A 23,747-nucleotide genomic window follows, 5' to 3' on the forward strand; every position below is an offset into this window, starting at 1 on the left:
TGGGCCAGTGTCCTATTAAACCTTTCCACCAGGCCATCACTCTGGGGGTGGAGTGGCGTGGTGCGGGTCTTCTGAATTCCAAGGCGTTCGCACATGGCAGCAAACACCCTGGACTCAAAGTTACGGCCTTGGTCACTGTGAAGAACCCCTGCCGTTCCAAATCTGCTGAGCATTCCCTCCACTAATGTGTCAGCCACTGTCTCCGCCTCCTGGTCCGGGATGGCGTATGCTTCCTGGCCATTTGGTAAAATAGTCCATAGCAGCAACCACATAGCGGTTTCCCCTATCAGTCCGGGGAAATGGCCCCATGATGTCCACAGCCACTCGCTCCATCGGTGCACCTGCCGGTTGCTGTTGAAGTTGAGCACGGGACTGGTCCAGCGGACCTTTGTGGGCGGCACAGGAGTCACAGCTTCGGCAGAAGCCCTCCACATCTCTACGCTGCTGGCCCCAATAGTAACCCTGGCGCAGGCGGCGAAGGGTCTTTGACACGCCAAAGTGGCCAGCGCCTCTACTCCCATGGCAGGCTTCCAGCACCGCTGGCCTTAGCGACTTGGGTACCACAACTTGCCACCTTTCCTCACCTGTAGCAGGATCTTTCCAGCCGCGCTGCAGCACTCCCTTGTCCAACCTTAGAGCATTGAACTTGGCCCACAGCCCTTTGGTGGCGATAGAGAGCCCGGTAACCTCATCCCAGTTAGGTCGCTGCTCGTTCTCAAGCCATCGTAGTACTGGTAGCAGGTCGGTGTCTTGCTCCTGCTGGGCCCTCCATTCTGCCATGTCCACCACTAGGAGTGCCCTGCAGGAGAGCTGTGCAGGATTATCTGTTGCTGTGAGTTCCCTCTCCTTCTCCTCCCGCTTCCCACAATAGCGGCAGCCTGTCGCGGCACATGGGCGGCGGGATAGTGCATCCGCATTGGAGTGGTGTGCCCCTGCTCTGTGCTCCACAGTGAAATTAAAGGCCTGGAGCTCCTCCAGCCAACGAGCCACCTGCCCCTCTGGTTCTCTGAAAGACATAAGCCACTGGAGGGCGGCATGATCAGTCCTGATGATAAAAGGCGTGCCACATAGGTAGTACTTAAAGTGTCTCACTGCCATCACCACAGCCAGGAGCTCTCGCCGTGTGACACAATAGCGTCGCTCACTCTTATTCAGGACTCGGCTGAAGTATGCCACCACCTTCTCACCTTCAGGTCCGACCTGCGACAGCACGGCTCCCAGTCCCACACTACTTGCATCTGTGTCCAGGACAAATGGTAGTGCGGGGTCAGGTGGGGCAAGGATCGGAGACTCCGTCAGGGATCTGCGCAGGGTGTCGAATGCCTGCTGACAGTCTTGGGTCCAGCTGAAGTCGTGATCCTTCTGCAGCAGGCGAAAGAGTGGTGCAGCTATGGAGGAGAAGCCTTTTACAAACCTCCTGTAATATGACGCCAGTCCCAGGAAGCTTTTTAGTTGCACCTGGTCTGCGGGAGTGGGCCAGTCCCTAATGGTCTGCACTTTTTCCTCCAAAGTGCTGATGCCCTCCCGACCCAACTTGTGACCAAGGAACTCCACCTCCCTCCTCATGAAGTGACACTTGTCCGGGTGCAGCTTAAGGCCTGCGGCCCTTACTCTCTTCATTACCTGTCTCAGGGTATCCATGGTGGTTTCAAAAGAGGTCCCATGCACCAGGAGGTCGTCCAGGTAGACCAGACACTGCTGTCTTGGGACACCAGCCAGCACACCGTCCATAAGTCTCTCAAAGGTGGCTGGGGCGTTGCACAGGCCAAAGCTCAGGACTCTGAACTGCCACAGTCCCCTGTTCGTGCAAAAGGCCGTCTTTGGTCTAGAATCTGGGGACAGAGGCACCTGCCAGTAACCACTTCGCAGGTCCAGGGTGGAGAACCAGGAAGACCCTGCCACCAGGTCGAGAGACTCATCGATTCTGGGAAGGGGATAAGAGTCCTTTTTAGTAACTTTATTAAGTGGCCTGTAGTCCACGCAGAAGCGCATTCGTGGACTGTTCTTCTTGGGCACCATCACCACAGCGGATGCCCAGGGACTTTCAGATGGCTCTATGATGCCCATCTTTAGCATCTCACACAGTTCTTTGTCAGCCGCCTCCTGATGAGCCAGAGGAAGGCGACGAGGACGCATTTTAACAGGACGAGCATCCCCAGTGTCAATAACGTGTTCCACCAAGTGTGTCAGGCCTACATCACACTCTGTGAGGGCAAAAATGTCTTTAAAGTCCAAGAGCACCTGCCATAGACTTCCTTGCTGCTGCTGAGTCAGGCCCTCACAGTTCCTGGACCAGACGTTTCTCACTGCTGACAGCCTCTCCTCTTCATCAGTTCGCTGTTCAACTAGTGGTAATACAGGGGACTCCGAGGTGCAAGCCGCTATTACAGCAGGGGATGGGTTTAAAGGTGGGGGTTTAAGCTGCACCCTCTCTCCTCCCGGGAGTAACAGACAGCCTTCCCCGAGGTCCAGCACACCATCAATGGCTCGTAAAAAGTCCAGCCCCAGGATGCAGGCATCCTGGACGTCAGCCACCCAGGCAGCAAAAGGCATGGTTAGGTCTCCAACCTTAAACTGAAACATCCCCCTCCCTTTTATGGGGGCCAGGTCACCAGTCACTGTCTTAAGCTGCACATTGGTTGTTTGCATGGCAGTCCCAGCTGGAATGATGTCAGGTCGGACCAGTGTTGTGTTGGACCCTGTGTCGAGGAGTGCTGTGCAGGATACCCCATCAACCACCACCGGAATGTGGCAAAAGTCACCAACTTGGGTCCAGCCTACAGTAATGACCATGCCAGGTGACAATGTGGGTGGTGTGGGGGTGTTGGTCACGACGGCCCGTGTACTCCCACCTACACGGGCCCCTGACCGTTTCCCTGCGCCGCTGCAAACCTGGGGCACTGCCTGATGAGATGTCCAGCTTGTCCACATCCCCAGCAGCTTTGTGGTCGGCGGCGTGTGCCAGCACGGGGAGAAGGTGACTGAAGAGCAGCCGCCTGGGTCATGCTGTGTGGTCCCCCCTGCCTCTCCGTCCGCTCAGCAGGTGCAGATGTTGCTCTGACCACTGGTGAATCCTCAGCCCCTCCAGGAGGTCCTGTCAGCATCTCCCTCTCCAACGCCAACTCCAGAGCTGCACTGAGTGTGGTTGGACGAGCAAGCTGTGTCTGAATACGGAGCTCTTTGGGACTGAGGGCCTGTAGGAACTGATCACGGGCGAGCTCTGTCTGCACTGCAAGGGGCATGTTGTCATAGGCCCGCCTGCAGCGGCACTCAATGTCATGGGCCAGGATACGCAGCGGTTCTCCAGGCAGTCTCCGTCTGTTGTGAAACTCTGACCTCAGTAGCACAGGCTGGTTATACTGCCCAAACCGTCTCTGGAGTGCCCCAACTAGAGCAGTATAGTCTCCCCTCTCTCTTTCACTCAGCAGCAGCAGGCATGCTGCTGCATCCTCACACAGGCACAGAGCTAATTGCAATGCTTTATGTTCGACAGACCAGCCAGCTGCAGCAGCTAATAGTTCAAACTGAGCAATAAACACTTCCCACGGCGTCTTACCGCTGAACTTGGGTGTCTTTATGTTTACCGTAGCCGGCTGTGCATGGGCGCTGCCATCATTGTTTACATCACATGACCTCCGCTCCGTCCCGCCGAAATGGCGATCATGGCGCGAACGGCCCTCCAGCCGAGACAAACCTGGGGAGAACCCAGCCTCAGCAGCCAGCTGGAGCGCCGCTTCCCTCACGCTGCGAGCGGGTCGGATATCCATCTCCTGCTCCTCCTTCTTAACAGTGTTCCTCCGCATAATCGGGAGTTGTGTCCCTGAGCCGTGAGCAGAGCCGCTGGTAATAGATCCAGGCGTGGTAGTTCGTAGTTTAAGCTTCTGACACCAGTGTAACGTTCCGTTATGTCACCCAAGCACCAGGCAGAGGTTTCGTTACTAACACCATTTAATCAGGCCGGACACACACAGAACAGCTCTCGCCGGATACAGCCAACTCTAACTCACACAAGAAAAAAAGAGACCTCCCTCCCAAGAGCGACCCCCCCACATCTCCTTCCGGTTCAACCCCAAAACAACCTAACTTAAAGAGAACAATAACTGTGACACACATTTAGCAATAACGTCCATCATGGATCATTACAATATGTAATCTATTTATAATGCAAACATTTTAGATTAAAGCTGACTGTCCTCTACTATTTTAATGTGATAATTAGAATATACAGAAAAAAGATTAGACTGTAAATCAAACAGTAGCATTTACGTTATCTGTTTCCATTCGCTCACAGCCTGTCCTGGTTACTGGCTGCCCCTGCAGGACTCTGTGTGATGGGGTTCGCTCTGATATTGTTATCCTGAATTATAAAAGGCCTCCAGGCCGCTGTAAACTATATAAATAAAACAGTAAATTCTGATCTTAAATCATGAAACAAATGTCCAATGTCATATTTGGAGCTGAACTTGTTTGTGCTTGTTTTTTTTCCAGACTATATCGCACGTTCAAGGATCCCAAATATGTGTACATGCTGCTGGAGGCCTGTCTGGGTGGAGAGGTTTGGAGTCTGCTTAGAGACAGGTAGGAGATGCCAACCACTGTCTGGAGCCACCAAAACCTAAAAAAAAAAAAAGAAATCACAGCCCGTTGCAGTGTTGGGACTGACATCATTTAATGAGCTTATAAGTGCTGCTCTAACTCTTTTCAGGAGCATTTGTGTGATGAAACCTCTCCCCTGCTTCATCCTGAGGGGCAGAGGGTCTGACCCTGCTTCTCAGCTAAAAGCTTGAATTTGTTTGGGGGGGGTTTGTCTTCAGGGGCAGCTTTGATGAGCCGGCTGCTAAGTTCTGCGTGGGCTGCGTCACAGAGGCTTTTGAGTACCTCCATCGCAAAGGTGTCCTCTACAGAGACCTGAAGCCTGAGAATCTCATACTGGATGCTGAAGGATACATCAAACTGGTGGGACTCAAAATCATGAAAGAAGAACAGTCAGCATGTTTTTCCTGCTGCGATAGTGCATTTCTCATAGTCTGGAGTTGTTAAGTTTAATCAAAACGTGTGCAGTCACGTGTGCACCATTTTGGTCTTCCAGGGAACCAAAAAGAGTCTGTCAAGCACAACTAAACATTTTCTTTGGTCGCACCTGAGTGCCTGACATTTCGCAGGTCTGTTTAAGTGTTTTCTGCTGTTTTTTGCTCCACCCACGTTCTGCGTCAGCCATTTAAACCTTGTGCAAATTGATGCAGTTAATTCTTCTGCTCCTCTGGGCTCTGCGGGTGCCGTGAGCTCCCGCTGGCTGCCTCGCTCTGTGCCCTGAGCTGTGACTCACAGGCGGTTTTAGGGCTTCAGTCACTGGTTTGGTGTTCTGCTGAGTACTGCATATATTAGTAACACTGTGTTTTATATATATATATTTTTACTACTTATATTAGTGAATTACAATGTTTCAGTTCCCTTTTACATTTTGTGGTTGTTATTCAATGGAGGCAAGGGAAGTAAATATGAACTGTGACCTGTAGTCCATCCTGTTGGTTCCACACACCGCGCTGATGCACATTTTCAGTGCTTTTGTATTATTTTAGTGCAGTTTTTTAAATCATGGTGTGACACATCATTGTCTTTGACTCAGTGCAGAAACACAGCAGTTACACTTATTGCACCATAAAAGACCCAGTAAAAAAAGTGCATGTAAATTATCAGCTGGTTCACCTAAAAGAACATAATGTTCACGTGTTTTATAAGCACTATAAAACATCGTAAGTACGTGGTAAACAATTAAAAGGGCTGCCGTTTCAGCTACTGAAAAGTTAATTCACTAAATAAATTAGATAAAACCATCTGTAAAAAATCATTTTAGAAGACAGAAGACTCACAGCTCAGGAGCCGTCTTGGAACGAATCCAGGCCTTTTTGTTTGGAAGCCCTGGGCTAAGTGGATGGAAGAGAACTGTAATTATAGTTTCAGTGGTCACATAAAGAGCACACGTATAGAATCAGCAGGCTAATCCAGTAAAAGGGTTTGGCAACTTTGCCCACCAACAAGGTTTAAAGAGGCTTTTTGTCCTCTTCAGTTCAAACTGTGACAGCGTCCTTACACATGAACACCGTGGCTGCTGCTCCCACCAGAGCGCCGAACAAATGCTGTGATAAAATAAGCTGGGAAAAGGTAACAGAAGTGAATGAGACAGAAATGCCTGCCACACATCTCTGATGATTGGCTGTTATTTTGTGTGTCTCATAAAACCTGCTTAGATATCAAAATGTTTAAGAGAACAAGAAGCTCGGAAGCGTTACTCAGTGCAGATCCAGGTCTCCATGGTTCCTGAAGTATGTAGTAGGGTTTAATATTTTTCCCGAAAATGACATGAATCAAATCCCGGGAAAAGACGAGCCATTTCCCGGGAAAAAGTTTATTTATTTTTTTATTTTAATTAGGCCTTCTGTAGCCTGTGTCGGCCTTAACCTATTGTGATATTGTAGAGGTAGCTTTCCAGCTATGTCCTGTTATGCCCAGTAGGGGGCAACGTCGACTTGATTAACGCAATAAAACCTACATCTCGACATTCGAGTGCTCGAGCTATGCGGTGTTGTATCGTTCCTCAACACTCCCTTAACAAATATAATTCGAATATTCCTCCATTGTACATGGAATTATACCAAGATATTTTACAACTGCTGGTGCAAAACAATACGGTTCATCTCCACAGCATTGATAAAGACTCAGCCACGCTGTCGTGGCGACATCTGTTGCGCTCTGGAGCTTGAAAAAGGCGACTGGACTTCTTTTTGTTTCTTGAAGACGTTTCACCTCTCATCCGAAAGGCTTCTTCAGTTCTCAACCAAATGGTGGAGAGACCCAGGTATTTAAACCCCTGTGGGCGTAGTCCCCTGGAGGTGGTTATGACCCTCTATTGATCATGTGTGTGAACACATGTGCCCAGGTGTGAAGGGGGCGTGGGTCATATTTAATCAGTGGTTTCAGTTGAAACCAATTAAGGACTCCGCTCCATTGTTTCCTGTGGCCTATTGAGGTCACTGGAACAAAGGTGTGAATGGGGGTTGAGACGTCTGGGAAGGGAGCTCAGGACAGCACTGTAAGCGGGGGAAAGTTGGTGACGTATGAGAGGTGAAACGTCTTCAAGAAACAAAAAGAAGTCCAGTCGCCTTTTTCAAGCTCCAGAGACTACTATGACCTGGATGACTGAGAATCTACACAGACATCTGTTGCGCTATATCTCCACCAGTGGAACGCTGTAATAGTCATTGAAAAGTTAACTACTGTACTACACTATAATATGGCATAACACAGGGCCTTGAGTAATGCACTACGACTTGGTCATTGCCATTCTGGCAACAACAAATTTATAACACCGTGTCTGAGGGTTAAAGTAGGTTCGCTGTGAATCGTCTTTTGAAAAACTGGCCGATCCTTATAGCCTAAAAAATATACATTTTACTCAACTCCATTTTAAAAGCGAAATATGTTAAAGCAATCTATTTCATGATCATTTCTTCACACATTAGGCCCGTATCCTAATTCATGATTGTTAGTAAGCGGCTGCAAAAGAGGAAAAGAAACACTCGAAGTTAAACAGATATTTCTTTATTGTTCGGGGCAGGCATATTTTATAGGCTATATAATGCAATATAACAATATATAATAATATAAAATTATATAATACAAAATACCTTAGGGTAAACACATTGCCTACGATTTCAACAAATTAAAGAGGAAAAAAGTACAACTGTGTAAAAGCTCTATTAAAACGCTTGCGATGAAGGCTGAAGCCTTAAACGGAGGCTGAACGTGCCTGAAATGAAGAGTAATGCTTTTCGCATTAAACGAACCCTTCTCTCAATATTTCCTTAAATTTAACATGCTGAAGCTTTCTTTTCTTTCTGAAAGTCAAATCGACGCGTGCGACTTTTTTCCCGGTTTCCCGTCTAACGTTTCCCGGGAAACGGGAAATGGTTCTGATCGCATTTCCCGGGAATCCCGTTTCCCGGGATTAAACCCTAGTATGTAGTCAGGCATTTTTATGGAAAAGCCTTAAAGGACTTTTTAAAGAGTCAGCATTACTGGATAATGGGTTATCCATAATTGCACAATACTTTCTGCACTCTCTCTGTAATTGCACAGTTTCCATATTTGCACGACTTTGCACAATGCTACTATTTGCACTTCTGGTAGATGCTAACTGCATTTCATTGCCCTGTACTTGCACTGAGTAATGACAATAAAGTTGAATCTATCGACGCATAAGTGGAGACTGACAGGCTGGCAGGAAACTGCTCTTGAATCTTAACTACCAAACTCTCCGTTTCCAGGTTGACTTTGGTTTTGCCAAGAAGATTAGATGTGGCCAGAAGACTTGGACCTTCTGTGGCACTCCAGAGTACGTGGCCCCGGAGATTATCCTCAACAAAGGCCACAACTTCAGCGTGGACTTCTGGTCTTTGGGCATCCTGGTGTTTGAGCTTCTTACTGGCAGGTTAGAGAATGCAGCAAGCCTTTCTTGCCTTATATTCATCCTTTCAGTCATCACTTGAAGCTGCCTGCTGACCTGCAGTCATTTATGAACAAAGTACTGCTAAAAGCTTCCTTAAATATCTGCATATTTCTTCTCCACTCTATAGTCCTCCATTCTCAGGAAGTGACCAGATGATGACGTACACTTTCATATTGAGGGGCATTGAGAAGATGGACTTCCCAAAGAAGATAACAAAGAGACCGGAAGACCTCATACGCAAGCTATGCAGGTATAGAATCACATGGGCAGTGCAACATACCTCAAACTTAAGCAGGTAGGAAATCCTCAGTTCAGTTTTTCAGAAATCTGATGATAGCTGATGAATGTGCTGAGAGGACAAATCTTAGACCAGCTGTACCCACCCTCAGTATACCTGAGGCCCAGTTCCTTTAATTTACCTGAAGAACAGAGGAAGAGACGGCAAGCAAGAAAAAATCCAACCTTCTCTGAACCAGCGCAGTGATTTGGTAAAGAGTTAATTTCTCTACTTTGATTCATTTCACAGGCGGAACCCCTCAGAGCGACTGGGCAATCTCAAAAATGGAATAACTGATATTAAGAAGCACAGGTAAGTAGGAAGTGACTCAGCGGGAAGATTAGCCAAATAAGCACTGATTGAACATTATGGATGAAGGTTTGTGGTTTATGGCCTTTACAATTAGATAATCACTGAACACAGTGTGCTCATCAAATTATTGGACTTTCTGCATTCTTATTTTACTCCTTTCTTCCTTTATGAACACAACATGAGGCTAACACATTACAGAAAATGATATATTGGTGCCATAAATTATATCTCGCAGGGATTCATGTTTTTAAATCTGATGCTGACCTCAGGTAAACTGATGGATTCAGGGTTACCTTTCAGTGAGGCACACCACCAAGAAAAAAGGTCAAAGCCAAATATACAGAAGGGTTCTTGTTCCAGAATAAAATAACCACCACGAGCACCATGTTTAAACTTTCAAACTATATATTTATAGTTAATGAAGACAAAGAGATGAATATACTTACTGACATGTTTACTATGTGCTTTCTCTAATGTATCTGAAGGTGGTTTAATGGCTTCAACTGGGAGGGGCTGAAGGCAAGAACCTTACTCTCTCCACTGAAAAGAGAAGTAAGTGAGGATATTCAGACTTGTAAAACTTGCAGTTTGGTATCATAACACAAGTGTGGATATGCTGTCAGAGCAGCTGCATTGGAAAAAATAATGTTTACTCTTTAGGCTACAGTGGAAGTAATGGCAGCTGTTTTTAATTGTTAAAAATGGAGTTTCACCACATCTCGGCCGTCTCTGTCCCTCTTTCTGTTGTGCAGAACACACATATGGCAGCCACAGCACACAGGATGAAGCAGCTCTCTGCTCATGAGCTGCTACTTTCTATAAAAAGTAGCAGCTATAAAACAATCAGATAGCATCACATTTCTCAGATTCACCACTTCCAGCACGGCTCCCTCTCTTTAGCTCATGTTCAAGCCCTGAAAGAAGTCCTCTGGGGAGGCACCGACACTGGGAACACATATAACCTGCCTGATAGCTCCTGTGTGGAAAAACAGCATTCCATATTGATAAAGACAGGAATTATCATGTGTATTCCCAGCAAGACAGTAGCCATCATGCATTCTGCCTCCTGCAAGCTTTATACTGTACTGTTCCACATGAGAACAGTGTCCCACCATCATTCTCACAACATTATTTGGAGTTCATGTGTGAAACAGTTTATGGTAGCAACAAGTATTACCTTAAAAAATGCCATTTTAAATTTAGTTGTACATCAGTGGTCACCGTTGGGTTCCCGACTGACTCAGTACCTATCCTAAAATCTTCCTTCCTTTCCTCCATAGCTCACAGGACCAACAGATCACAGTTACTTCGACAGCTACCCTCCAGATGAGGACAGTCCTCCTGATGAGCTGTCTGGTTGGGACGTGGACTTCTGAGAACTTGTCCTCTGTCTTTTTTCCTTCCACTGCACACACTAACAACTCAAATGTAATAGGGAAGTTGGAGCTTATGACCTGTACCAGCCATGACTGAGGCCCTCAGCAGTTGCTCAGCTATATGACAGCTAAGCAAATACAGGATATTACCAGAGTCTTGCACTACAATATGTGCGATAGTGTAACGGTGTATTATTCGATGTTACTTTCTATTTAAGGCTACGTTTGACAAAGAAGAAGTTGAGACGATTCAGAACAGTTTTAGCTGCTCCAACAGCAGCGCCAACATTCAAGTGTTCAACAAAGCTAAACGTGAAGTACACGAGCTGTTACCTCACACTGGGCCACCACTCATCAGGAAGAATTTTATTCTTAATAACAACAGAAGGTTTTGGCTAACAGTGGTCAGTCTCACATTAATTAGTATGCAGCTGCCTAGCTTGATATGCAGGGTTAATGTATTAATCATTAACTGACAAAACCTCAGCTGTAGTCCCTTTATGCAAACAACAGAAAAGCGGAATTTAGTCATTTATAAAAATGTTGCTAATATTGGTGTTAAATCAGGTGACGTTGGGTAAGGTAGCACTCTTTAGCGGGCTAACGTTAGTACGCTAAGACGAAACTCTGGCACAGAATGAATGAACTCAATTTGTGGTGTTATTGGTGAATATAACAACAGGTTGTTATAGTCAGAGTAACTAACAACCAGTTATCCTCATAACCTCTCCACTGCCCACACATGACATGGATAAAAACAGGAACATCTTCTCTCCACTTAAATCATAAAGTGTGAGTATCCCGCAGCCGGGAATCCTTTTTTGAACTGCAGCCAAAGCTTTCCAAGGAGGAGTGGGGGTTTGGTCACTCTGAGGTGCTGATGATGTGAGGAGGACCAGCAGAGGCAGAAAGTCTTCATGAGAAGATTTAGAAGAACTTAAAAATGTGTGTTTTCCATTTTAAACACTTTGGGTTTGAATCAGATACCATGTGTATATATACTGAATAATGTAAAGCACAAGCATCCCAAACACACAGTTTATACAATCTAAGCTACTCACTCCTTTATGTAAACCTTAAAAAATGAATTTTGTAAATATCATGTATGTGTTCAGAGGAGCTGTGTCATTTTTTTATAAATGCATTTTTGTAACACACTTAAGCAATCCTTTTAGAGTGATCACTTTCAAATGTGAACTTTCTCATTGTGAAGCTTTTGACTCAGACGTGTGTAAAATGTTAGAAGTAGTGCATTAGCTCCTACTTAACACTGACCTACCCCAGAGCAGATCATTTCTTCTCCCTTCAGCAGCCCTAAAAGAGGTCTTACCTCTCGTTGGATCACAAGCAAAGATGCGGGATGCCCTAAAGTGGCCCACTAGTTACTGTGATGGACAACTGGAGGTGGATTTTAAGGCTGTGCTCACAAGTTATCCTCTTACTGCAGAGAGGACATGAATACATCTGATGGTGTTTTGGTTAATGGTAGTCAGATGAACCCTCTCTGACAAAGCTTGTAGTCTGTGTGTGAGAGTGAACATCATCCATTTGACAAGCAGTTGTCAGAATTTGGCCCTGATGCTGGCTCTGTGAAAAGATAACATGAAGTTTGCACAACTCACTGGACCATTTTCTAGGTCACTCAGAGGACGTCCCATTATGTACTTGTGCCTCTGATATGTGTGTCAAAATAAGGATCCTTTGACCTTTCGGGGAGGCAAATCTGGCAAGTGGTTCGAATGGTGAATGAAGCAAAAAAACGCCTTTGTTTTCCATGTACTTTGATGACATGCACCACAGTCCAGCTTGTTAGAACCTCAGAGGTCTCTGCAGAGGTGCATGCTGACAGTCTGACCCCTCCAATCAATCAATCAATCAATCAATCAATCAATCAATCAATCAATCAATCAATCAATCAATCAATCAATCAATTGAATGTGGGCAGCAGAGTGTTTAGTGTTGTTGCCTCACAGCTAGAAGGTGTGGGTTTGATTCCACCTTGGCCCAGGCCTTTCTGTTCTCCCCATGTCGGTTTTCTCCCACAGTCCAAAGACGTGCACTTACTGGGGTTAGGTTAACTGGTGACTCTAAGTTGCCCATAGGTGTGGATGGTTGTCTGTCTCTTTGTGTTCGCCCTGTGACAGGCCGGAGACCTGTACAGGTGTACCCTGCCTCTTGCCCTATGACAGCTGAGGTCAGTTACAGCAGTGCAGTGAAGAACTGACATTCAGGGAGGGATCTAAAACTAGCAGGCGCACTGGAAGCTGACTGATCACACCTGAGAAGATGACCTTAAACGACTGGCCAAATTCAAATCAGATTTTTCTAGACATGTTCTCAGACATTCTTCATAGTACTAGAAGAGCTGTGGGGAGGGAGCTGCCTCTCTGCAGGTGCATCACTGCCTTTAACATTTTAATGCAAAGTCATTAAACTTGATGTGGATTGTTGGTCAGCACACATAATATACTACACTGCATCTCCGACTGCCTTCATCTGATGCAATCCTAATGTATATATATATATATATATATATATATATATATATATATATATATATATATATATATATATATATATATATATATATATATATATATATATATATATATATATATATATATATATATATATATTACACACACACACACACACACACACACACACACACACACACACACACTGTATATGAATAAAAAAATGTAAATAATAATCTTTATGGAGTACTCCTGTACACAGAGATATGCCTTTACATTTGGGTACTTCAGAATCTGTATGGTTTTCAGTCATAAATTACATGGAAGTATTTGATTTGTTTTTAAAGGGAATCCAGCATTTCACAACCATCAGGCTGACAAAATAAATGAATAAAGAAAACCCTTGTCAGATTTTGTTCTTGCATACTTTTATTCATTTCTTTGAATGCTTTGGAAGGAGGGTCCAAGCTCAGAGGAGGGAGACCTTCAGTCAGTCAGTCGTGACAAAAGTCCATCACAGATATAAAGACCATCGACACTTCAGAGCTTCAGTCCCCCTTTCCCAGACCACACCGTTACAAGATATGCAACATAGAGAAAATAAATAGATGTATGTTAAAGGCCTTTTCCATATACAAATATATTTCATGAAGCTTATTGTACAGGCATTGTTTTTACCTACAGCATAACATTTACAAGATGAGAAACGGTGAAGTTGAATAAGTTCCTATAAATGGCCGACACTGCACTGAATATGACTGATTCATACTCAGAAAGATTGGACCCGAGTCGCCTCAAATGCAGAAAAAGTGACGCGTCAGCAGTCATCATATCTGCAAAGTTAAACTGGCACGAACAGAGGAAGCCTTCGTTCTACAACATGCATTTCTAAAATCTGTCTCGGCATAAAATGTGTCAGTACAAAATATATAAAGTTACACAATCTGCCCTCAGGTAATGACACAAAATAAATGTCTCTGGAATATCAAAATGGTTTGAAATACATTTTATAATGAAATCCACAAAAGAATAAGTACTGTGTTCAATGTGTAGACTCTTCGGTACCATAAGAAATATGCTCGCTTTGACTTGAGCTTCACGATGAATCAAAGTTTTTGTAAATTCACCCGTTCAAAAGGCACTTCTATCTCAAAGAGGCATCATCATAGTAGAGTGAGCTATATACAAAGGTAATGTACAAGTGTATAGAAAAAAAAGTTGCTTTAATTAAGTCTATTTGCTCTGAATAAATATTTGGCTTTATGAACTGTGACAATAACGCACAACTCAAGGCAACATTATGGCAACTGTTCTTCCAGGTGTGGCTGCTGTTCATAGCTGATCTGACTCATATAACACACCCTCAAATGATTTATGCAGCATCCACTCTGTATCATTATATATCACAATAAGGGCCTTATTGCTCATACTCTGGGTTTAAGTGAAAACAGAGAAGATGTAATGCTGTACCCAGTGTACTGTAAAAGGTAACGTACCACTTTTTCCTCGGACCTGAAAAAAACAGCACAAAGGTTTTGGACTTCAGGTAAGTCATAACTGCACATTTCACTCTCTGACACCTTCAAGGTGATGTTCAGTGAAAACAGGTCTGATTCCAGACCAGCAGTTTATTTTGACTCAAATCTACTTTTGCTTAAATTTATTATTTGTTAAAAAAAACAGCTTTTCAAAGGCATTCTGAAATTTTAAGATCAGTCTGATGAAGAGCTTTGTGTAATCATTATTTCTCTGAGCATAAATTAGGAGCACGGGAGACCTGTAAGCATGAAGTAGGAGTTAACACTTTGTTTCATGCCTTTATTTTCCTTCAATACTTCATCCCTTATCTCTCTAAATTAAGGAAAGATTTACTACTGCTCTGCACCAACTGGAAGCCCTGTTTCGGAAAGAAAAGAAAACTACCATGTGGATGTTCAGATGACACTGTTGTTTATACAGCTGGCCTTATTGTGCACATATTTGTAGGAGTTTTCCTTTATGGTGCAACATTTTGGGAGGAGAGTATTTAACTGAATCATACAACCGTGACTTTGGTTTTGCTGCCGGCAGTTTACTGCACCGTTTTGACCTGATAGTTGCTGCTGGTTCATTTATTTCAAACCATCCACCAATCGGTGCTCAGAGCTGCGAGCCGTCCTGTAGCTCCTCACCGAGTCTTCACCCCGAATGCTTCCAGCTGAGCCCCACCTGTTTCTGGTCCTCAGTAACACTGGTGAGGAGAAGAAAGGGTCCCGGCAGAAGATGCATACAAATGTGCATCTTCTGCCGGGTTTTAACGGCAGCCAGATACCTTGTTCAGCAAGCGCCACCTGAAATGTTTTATCCAGAGAATGGCTGTCTCCACCTCCAAGACCTCACACCACAGTTTCCAGAAGAGTATATCAGAAACATCCGTCAGCTGATTGATCATTGATCACTGATTTTTGCACTTTTGGCCTCACATATGAGGTTTACTCATAAAGCTTTTTTAATTTTTTTGAAGCTGAACATGTCTCAACAAAAATGTAGCTTACTCTTCCACCTATAATAAACTCTAAAAAACAACAGTTAAACATAAACATGTAAGGCAACCTAAAGTCTACGTCATAATTCTGGCTTTGGAATCTAATATAACCCTTTATAGCAGCCAAGCCAAAAAATGATACAATAACTTCTCGTATGGTGAATAACACAGTGATAGTACAGACATAAATACTTACACATAGTAACAAAAACCATGCATGTGAGAGCAGAGGTGACCTGGTGGTGACAACTTCAAACTATGAAGGAGAGAAAGACGAGACCGACACCCTCCCTCATAGGCAGATTTTGTTTTTCTGAAAAATGAATATTTTCCTTCAGTTTTTGTCTCTTTTCGGTCTCAGCTGCTGTTTGTATGTCTTGATAGTGGGTTTGTGATTGCGTCCACCCTGCCATCGCCCAACTAATAACTGAGCAGCAATGATAAATACATTAAAATACATCTTTTACTAGGATAACTCACATGATCCATTTCTTCCCAGCAACAGTCTCATCGTCACCTGGAGCGCCTGCTGCTCTCCTCCAGTGCAAAAGGGAAGTTGCGTTCAGTTGATGTTTGTATGTGAGTGAGTGTATGACTGCAGGAGCATCTTTTTGGTTGTATCTTATTTTTTGAACTTCTCTTTGTGACATGAGGTGTATGCAATGAGGCCTGGGAAGAAAAAGAAACTATCTACAGGCGCAGGAATCCACCGTCATGTTGGGGTAGACCTTCAGCACCACGTTCTTGTCCTCATCAAAGAAGAGGATGCTGAGGGAAGACATCTTCTCGGGGACACAGCACGGCTCAGGGATGCCTGGGACGACGCCCACTGCCCGCACTATGCTCTGGATGGTGGCGTGGTTAGATGGCTTCAGAGCCTTAAAAAGGATGGAGAAGAAATGTGATTTTCAAAGTAAAAGTTTGATAGGATCCAGATCTGAACTTCTGATGAGCCTAAAAATGTTTCGATTAAGTCGACTCTTGTTTTCCAAGATCTCAGAGAGCAAATATTCACATGTATTTGAAAGAGGAAAAAAGCTGATTATTATTACTCAAAATGTCACAGAATTTATGTCCAATTCAACAATCTCATAAGGTGTGTGCATGTACTTTTCTTGTGTATAGATAATCCGAATTTGTTGTATTGGTTTGATTTAATGTTATTATCTGCTATAGCAAAATAACTGTTTCCAATATACCAGAACTTCCCATTAAGATTTATTCATTTAGTCAAGGACATATTAACATTACTCAGTTCAACTAACATGCAGGATTGCTTAACTGGTTAGTTCTACATACACCTGCACCTGCACAGCTACTTTATTTGCAATGGGATCGAGAAAGCAGCAGGACTTTTCCCACACACGATCAAAAAAAGAAAAGAAATAAAATCAGGCAGAGCACCTTTAATCATAACCATTCAGCAGCTTCGAAAGCTTTAACCTGACAAACAAGACAGCGTGTTTTTAGCACAGGCTCAACAGAAAAGCTGCAGGAGAGGGAGGCGGTTGCCCTAAAAGCCCTAGGCTCTACTTCTGGGACTAATTACCTCCAACTACAAAGACCTGTGACTGGACTTAATGAATTAAGTGGATGGAGCTCATGCATTCCGGCCATGTTTAAAATACCTGTGTGGTTATCTTATCACCAGTGCCACGAGCTACACGGGAAGTTGATGTTTAACATCAGGTGGAATTTCTTTGTGTCTCACTTACTTCTGTGTGTGAGTAAAGGCCTAGCACGATCCTCTTTAGATACTTCTCGGTTTGTTTTATTGCTGCTCCTGAGGAAGAAGGTTTTCTTTTAGATGACATCATCTGTAGTTTCACTGCTATTACTGCATGTTTAACACAGAAGGACTTTGGCCTAAATCTTTTAAAATTTGTATACATTTACATCTCACGTGCGTCTTTGAAGATTTTATGATCTCGATTCCTAACATGCATTCTGGAAGATAAAAGGATGAAGAACTGTCTGTCCCACTGTAACTAGCTTATAGCTGAAGATGAAAGCAGATGGCATAAAGCTGGCCATGGCGTCTGTAATGTAAAACAGAACGATAGCAGGGACCTCTGAGGTTGATTTTACCCATGTTAAGATAATGCAAAGCAGTAAACAAGAGACTGCTATCTGAATGCAGCATGTCCTATTTACATAATGTATACCATACTGCTGAAAAAGATTCTGTCAACAGTCTTTAGTGATGGAGCCAGACAGTCCTTATAGGGGTGGCACAGAGACTGATGGCTCATGACTGCCATTTAGAACTGCATCATAAGAAACGATATATAATCAGCTTTTTTATGTTATCCATGCCGGAGGAACAATATGTGGGCTTGTTGCTGAAGTTATTCTTTTTAATTGCTGATGAAGCTCATAAGATAATCTGAACTTAGACTGATGGCTCAAATGTGTGTGTGGGGGGGGACCATGGCTGTAGAGAAATGGTTGCACAAAAAGGTTGTAGAAAAACAGAAGGATGTAACTCTATTTTTATAAGTGTGGGTTTGACCCCCTGATGAACTTCACTGCTGTGAGGTGGCGAGAGGGGAGGCTATTAGGGATGTGTGCAGTTAGCTAAATGGTTAAATGTTCTTGCCCTTGCTAACTAGCACCACAAATTCTGTTTGGTTAAACTAATGAATTAATTATTGATTTAAATATGGATGGTTTTAAGTCGAGCTTTCAGAGTAAAGTGGCATGTAACCAGCTGATTGGAGTGATTCTGAGACAAGATGGGCTACTAGTGCTAGCGCTGCTAACAGCCACATACTTATAAACATTTAAAATTGAGCTGGACATAAATTTATTGCACATATAATTAAGAGCCATTTGTTTATCTCATTATTTCAATAATCAAATTGGGTTTTAAACTGTGTTGTTGCTGAAATGTGTTGAACTTTGCATTGTGTAAAACATTGCACAGAAATAATGTTTGATTAATTTGCAGCATTTGGCTAACAATAGCAATGCAGCCTAGCAGCTGCACAGTTACACTCAACTTCCCATCGCAGAGAAAAAAACATGCTTGTTGGGGCTGCAGCGCCGGCATCTTGGAACCAACCGGTAACCACATTTGTACATTAATAAAATGCAAATAACTTGTTTAAATGGTATTTCTGGTACTAACTAGCAAGTACTGCAAAGTTTAAATATCTAGCCAAATAATTTTTATAAATATATTTGCAATATTTAACGTCATCCATAAGACTTTGCTCAGTTTTGCTCAGTTTCTCACTTTGGGTCACCCCTTGGTTCTTCTCCCGGGTACAGGGTATCATAAGATAAGTTCTGCTGTGGTATCATGCACTCTTGCACATCACTTGGAGGCTGTCTAAAACACTTTTATAAAACTTTTATGTGCACTAATAATATTTGGTGGCAAATACCATTTTCTTTGGTTATTTATACAATTCACAATCTTCAGTAGTGAAAAAACAAAACCAGGTTTCAAGATGTGTTAGAGATACCATTTTAAGCTGTGACCTCTTAAAAAGAAAAAGTCTATCTGTAACCCACTGCCACAGGTGGCACATCTATAGATAATCACCAGGTCAACCAAAGGTCAGTTTTCCTCTCTTCGGAGATCTAATTCCAAAGTTAAAAAAAGCAAATATTGATCGAACTTCGGTAGAAATACTATAATTGTTATAGCATTGAGCTTTACCTTCTTAATACCACTTATTTTTTTGTTTGAAACCTTTAGTAGTGTATAGCACCAATAAAGTGGGGCACTAGCAAATTTCAGGTAGAGCGGGTCATCTATTAATCAGAAGATTGGTGGTTCGATTTCTGGCTGCTCCAGTTTGCATGCCAAAGTCTCCTTGGTCAAGATAGTGAACCCTGAGTTGCGCCTGTTGTGTTCATCATAGTACGAATGTTAGATCAAAAGCACTTAGATGTAGAAAAAAGTGCTTGTATGAATATGTGTGTGAATGCAAACGTGTTGTATAAAGTGCTTTGAGTGCTCAACACGAGTAGAAAAGTGCTATAAGAGCCATTTACCATTTAACAGGCTTTGAATCTCACCTTTGGCATGGGGAACTGGCAGGACCCTGAGCAATAGTAGGCATCAAACGACTTGGGTGATATAATCCATTCGCTCCATCCAATGTCAGCAAAGTCAACTTTCAGGTATCTCCGAGCACAGTTCCTGGGCTCGTTCCACTGCTTCTTTCGCGCCTTTTTAATTGTCTGCTCATCAAACTGGAGCAAGGGCATCTTGTGCCGCTGATTCTTGCGTGTCTTTTTGCGCGGCCGACGTGCCTGTTTGTTTTCAAACGGTTCATATGGACTCGTCTCATCCCAGCCAGTCGTCTCATATGGATACTCAGGACCGGGAAGTTCATTATTTTGCAGTGGTAGGAGAACATTCACTGAGCGCTTATGTCTGGGCTGTGACTGTCGTTTGGTGTCATTTTGCTCTTGCAATCCCAGTTTGTGGAACCCGTGTGAAATGGAGCCCTCACCTCTCACTGAGTGGTGCCTCTGGAGAGTGGCTACCACACTTTCAGGCTCTGAAATGGCAGAATCATTGGCATAGACCAGGATGTAGGGTGAGCGGTCTGACAGGAGCTTCTTCCATGGCTGGGAGCCTTGTGAAGCCACATCGATGCCAATAAGCAGCTCATCGTGGTGTTTGGCCTGGTTGACCACACGAGTTATGTCCTTCCACTGCCAAGATATGAAGTCCCTGTAGAGGGTGGACACATTGATCCGAAAATGTCCTAAAGTCCTCATCTTATTATCCACAGAGGCAAAACTCCAGATGACCATGTGGATGTGGCTGTGCCTCCTGGGACCGTGGCGAGCGCAGCTTTTGGAGCAGCCTTGGGTGCTGTTCTGAAGGTCTCCAATGTAATAATGAAGAGTAGCCGACAGGATGTCTTCTGACTTGGTGAGGGAGGTGAGGTTGAAAATCTGCAGCTGTTTCTTGTTTATAGTACCTGTGCATATAATGAGTAACATTATGAACAGAGTGCAACACAGTTCTACATTTTGAAAACTAGCCGTGGCCTAAACAATACTGTTAACAACAGGTGTGTGTTTATTCTTTTTGGTCCAACAGTTTCTTTGTTGTGCTGATGTTGTTAGTTTTATTTACTCAGGTTCACCTCAATACAATAGAACGTATTTTGTGATTTAAAAAAATTTATTTAAAAAAAATCATTATTTCAAAAACTAGTTTTAAAGATCAGATTGAAACCGGATCGTCCCCAGAACACGTGGAACAGTTTTAACAGGCATTCCTTTGGAGGACAAAGTCAGACTGTGATCAGAGACCAGACCGGTGTTTTTGGAACGAGGTTTCTTTTAACTTTTAAAACATAACACATAGCTGAATCTCCCATTCATCTCCACTGCGCTTCTGAAAGCAAATCATAAAATATGTTTGTGATTTGGGTGAACTTACCCTTTATATGCTGTAACATACAGCTACCAGGCGACAGGAGGCAGTATAATCTAACAAAGTTTAACCCAGAGTGGAAACTGGTCGCCCTCTGGTCCCAGTGATAATAACACAGTGAACGTGTAAAGAATTGAGACTTTATTGGATTAAAGTTGCTATAAATGCTCTTGAAAAAAATGAAAGCACATTAGAGCTCAGAGTGGAAACAGTGGAAACTCAAACTCTGCCAGATGCTGGATCGAGAGAAAAATTTATCAAGACTATGTGGAAATAAAACCTGAAGGTATGAACAGTTGTGTGGTCAAACTACCTGCAAACATCTGATGCGAATCTCTTACTGGCCAAAGGAACGCAAACAGGTTGTTCACATTTCCATAACTGGATCAACAGGTGGATCTCTTTTTCAGCTCCGCAAACAAGCACATGAACGGCATCGGTTTGAACGAATTTAGCATTTTTCCCTCTATAAAAACCAATACAGTTAATGTTCTTAAGTTTTTCATATATGTGCGCACACTACGTGGACATTCGGCGCTTTGCATATTTAATATGCAGGTGATTCAAGCTGAACGATGCAAAGTGGAAACACCACACAAACAAAACAACATGCAGGTCACTGACTTCTACACTTAATATCCATAAAACCTTTGATACATACCCCAGTGCGCTTTGAAACTACGAACAGTGTTGCCGTCCTTGAAGGGAAATCCAGCACTGTTGTACTTCGCGTAAAGCATCTGCATGTGCTCCGTCATTGTATCCTGTAAAAGCGTGTCCCGGTCTTCCTTTGTAGTGTACTTTTTATCCACTGAATGCGTAAAATCCACCTTTCGTCTCTCGGGGATATTGTCCGTTTTCAGCATAGCGCAGAATCCAACGCACAAATAACTCCATCCGTAAAGCAGCACGATCACAAATCGAGAGTAGAGTGCCATGCTTGAGGCAAAAGAAACGTAGCAAACGAAAAAATAACAGCCGTGGAAAAAATAACGCGTTTCCTAAAACGGTCCCTATCTCCAAAAACACATACCATCACCTGAGTCCTCTGCAAGAAAATGATACCATCACCCTGACACCAGTTACAGCAAGAGGGGAAGATACGTTATCCAAGGTGTCTGTATTTTTATAAGTTGCAGGTCTAAATGTGATTGAATCAGTAAATGAAAACAGGATCAGGTGTAAGAACGCAGACGGAGAACTGCGCTGATTTCAGGTCCAGCATAAACCGTACCTCAGTCTCAGCTTTCATTGAAGGTAAAGCATGTTGTGCTTGGTATTATAGGGCTTGTGGGACCAGCTGGGTATTCCTCTCTCTCCTTTCTTTCTCTCTCTCTCTCTCTCTCCTCTCTCTCCTCTCTCTCTCTCACACACACACACACACACACACACACACACACACACACACACAGCGAGAGAGAGAGAGTTTCCTGTTCAAAATACTTCTGCGCGCATTCTGCCTGGGGACAAATGATCTCGAATTATCTGGTTATCAAGAGCCGAAGGGGGTGTGTTTTGTCGGTTGACTCGAGGCGGATAGCATGAAAATATTTTAGTAAACGACATTCCGCAGGTTTATTTTACTGATTTCAATCCCTAAACTGCTGCCACAGAACAGCCCCTCCGTGCGTAATTTCTCCTCCGCAGAGCTGTGCGTCTGGGCCGCGCTGCTGAATGAAGCGGCTTATTGTCGGCATTAAAGGCTTTCTTCCCTACTTAGTTTAGCTCAATGGAGTTAAGCACACACATCCTGTACCATCACAGTCCTATCCGGATGCCCCCCCCCCCCCCCCCCCCCCCCTCCCCAAACAGCCCATCAGGCGGGGTTTAAACACCGCACCCAGTCGCCCTACACTCCCCCCACCACTGGTCCTCTTTCAGGGGCACTCAGGAGGAAATGATTAGGGCATTTCCCCGCCCTTGGACATCTGATGGCAATAAAATTAGCATGCCATGTCCTTCATAGCAGTCAACAGGCGGAATGACTTTAACCTCTTCAGCTGCTACCAGATAAGAAGAGGAGTGTGAAGGTTCTGCCTCCCATTCTACTTTTGGAAACTCTAGGAACCACAAGCAAGCTGCACTCAGAGAGCAAAGTGCTCTATATGAGGCCTTTATGATATGACATGGCCTCATCACAGAGCACTTTTTAACTCAGGAGATGGACTTCAAATTCAATTCTGGAGCTAAAGATGTCACAGGTATAAACACCTGGAATAGCTACTTACAGTCCTCAATAATAATAATAATAATAATAATAATAATTATTATTATTATTATTGAGTACAAAGAATAAACATATTCAAATAAAGGAAGATAAACTTAAATGTATCCACACGAATCTTCATGAATGTTAGACTGATGGAGTTTTTAAACAGTGCACGTCTTTGACATTTAATCCACTCCTGTACTGAACTAAAATAATTAAAAACAGATTAGTGTAACATTTGGACTCAGTCCCATATCAGGTCGCTGCACCCGTATCCTATCAAACATGGTTGTGGTTTTGAAAGTGAATATGCAAAGTATTGTAATTTAGCTTGTATTTAATTCAGACTTTATTATTGCCTGTAGGTGACCATCAGCAGGATCACAGGCCTACCCTAATCATCCGCATGCTAATATTAATCTATTCATCATAACACTGCTGGTAATGAGATGTCAAACACAAGAATACAAAACTACACAAAAAGACATCAAATTAAGGTGAAACTGAGCTCATAGAAAAGACTGAAGTGTGTCTCTGCTGCCGTCTTAATCCACCTCTTTGCCTCAAGTTGTGTCTATTAGGGGCGAGTCAGAGCTCTGACTAATAAAAGCACGCTTCAGTTAAAACCCCAACAGCTTAAAAGCCCAATAAAAGAAATG

The 23,747-nt window shown here is 43.6% G+C and overlaps 2 protein-coding genes across 2 annotated transcripts in view; one reads left to right on the top strand and one right to left on the bottom strand.

The window, feature by feature from the left end:
- The window catches only part of prkg2 (protein kinase cGMP-dependent 2), a 55,085-nt gene extending 42,529 nt beyond the window's left edge, over positions 1–12,556 (top strand). The window contains exons 13-19 of the mRNA XM_030723488.1: positions 4,489–4,578; positions 4,815–4,956; positions 8,325–8,488; positions 8,634–8,756; positions 9,033–9,095; positions 9,581–9,647; positions 10,376–12,556. Coding sequence (XP_030579348.1) covers positions 4,489–4,578; positions 4,815–4,956; positions 8,325–8,488; positions 8,634–8,756; positions 9,033–9,095; positions 9,581–9,647; positions 10,376–10,471 — 745 coding nt within the window. The 3' untranslated portion in view covers positions 10,472–12,556. The remainder of the gene's footprint in view (positions 1–4,488; positions 4,579–4,814; positions 4,957–8,324; positions 8,489–8,633; positions 8,757–9,032; positions 9,096–9,580; positions 9,648–10,375) is intronic.
- An 813-nt stretch (positions 12,557–13,369) lies between these two features.
- On the bottom strand, positions 13,370–22,148 carry LOC115775949 (bone morphogenetic protein 3-like). The gene is made up of 3 exons (XM_030723489.1): positions 21,541–22,148; positions 19,502–20,418; positions 13,370–16,350 (listed from the first exon to the last, which is right to left on the bottom strand). Exons 1-3 carry the CDS (start codon positions 21,815–21,817, stop codon positions 16,159–16,161), a joined length of 1,386 nt encoding a protein of 461 aa, XP_030579349.1. The 5' UTR covers positions 21,818–22,148; the 3' UTR covers positions 13,370–16,158.
- Positions 22,149–23,747: the final 1,599 nt, after the last annotated feature.

This window comes from Archocentrus centrarchus, unplaced genomic scaffold (genome assembly GCF_007364275.1).
Source record: "Archocentrus centrarchus isolate MPI-CPG fArcCen1 unplaced genomic scaffold, fArcCen1 scaffold_26_ctg1, whole genome shotgun sequence".
NCBI classification, from domain to species: domain Eukaryota; kingdom Metazoa; phylum Chordata; class Actinopteri; order Cichliformes; family Cichlidae; genus Archocentrus; species Archocentrus centrarchus.

Bases quoted from the DNA above. Each gene is read 5' to 3' on its own strand.
- LOC115775949 (XM_030723489.1), bottom strand. From the start codon at position 21,817: ATGGCACTCTACTCTCGATTTGTGATCGTGCTGCTTTACGGATGGAGT. The intron at 20,419-21,540 runs GTATGTATCAAA...TTATATGCACAG, and splicing joins TAGTTTCAAAGCGCACTGGG to GTACTATAAACAAGAAACAG. The intron at 16,351-19,501 runs GTGAGATTCAAA...ATCCTTTTTAAG, and splicing joins GCCAGTTCCCCATGCCAAAG to GCTCTGAAGCCATCTAACCA.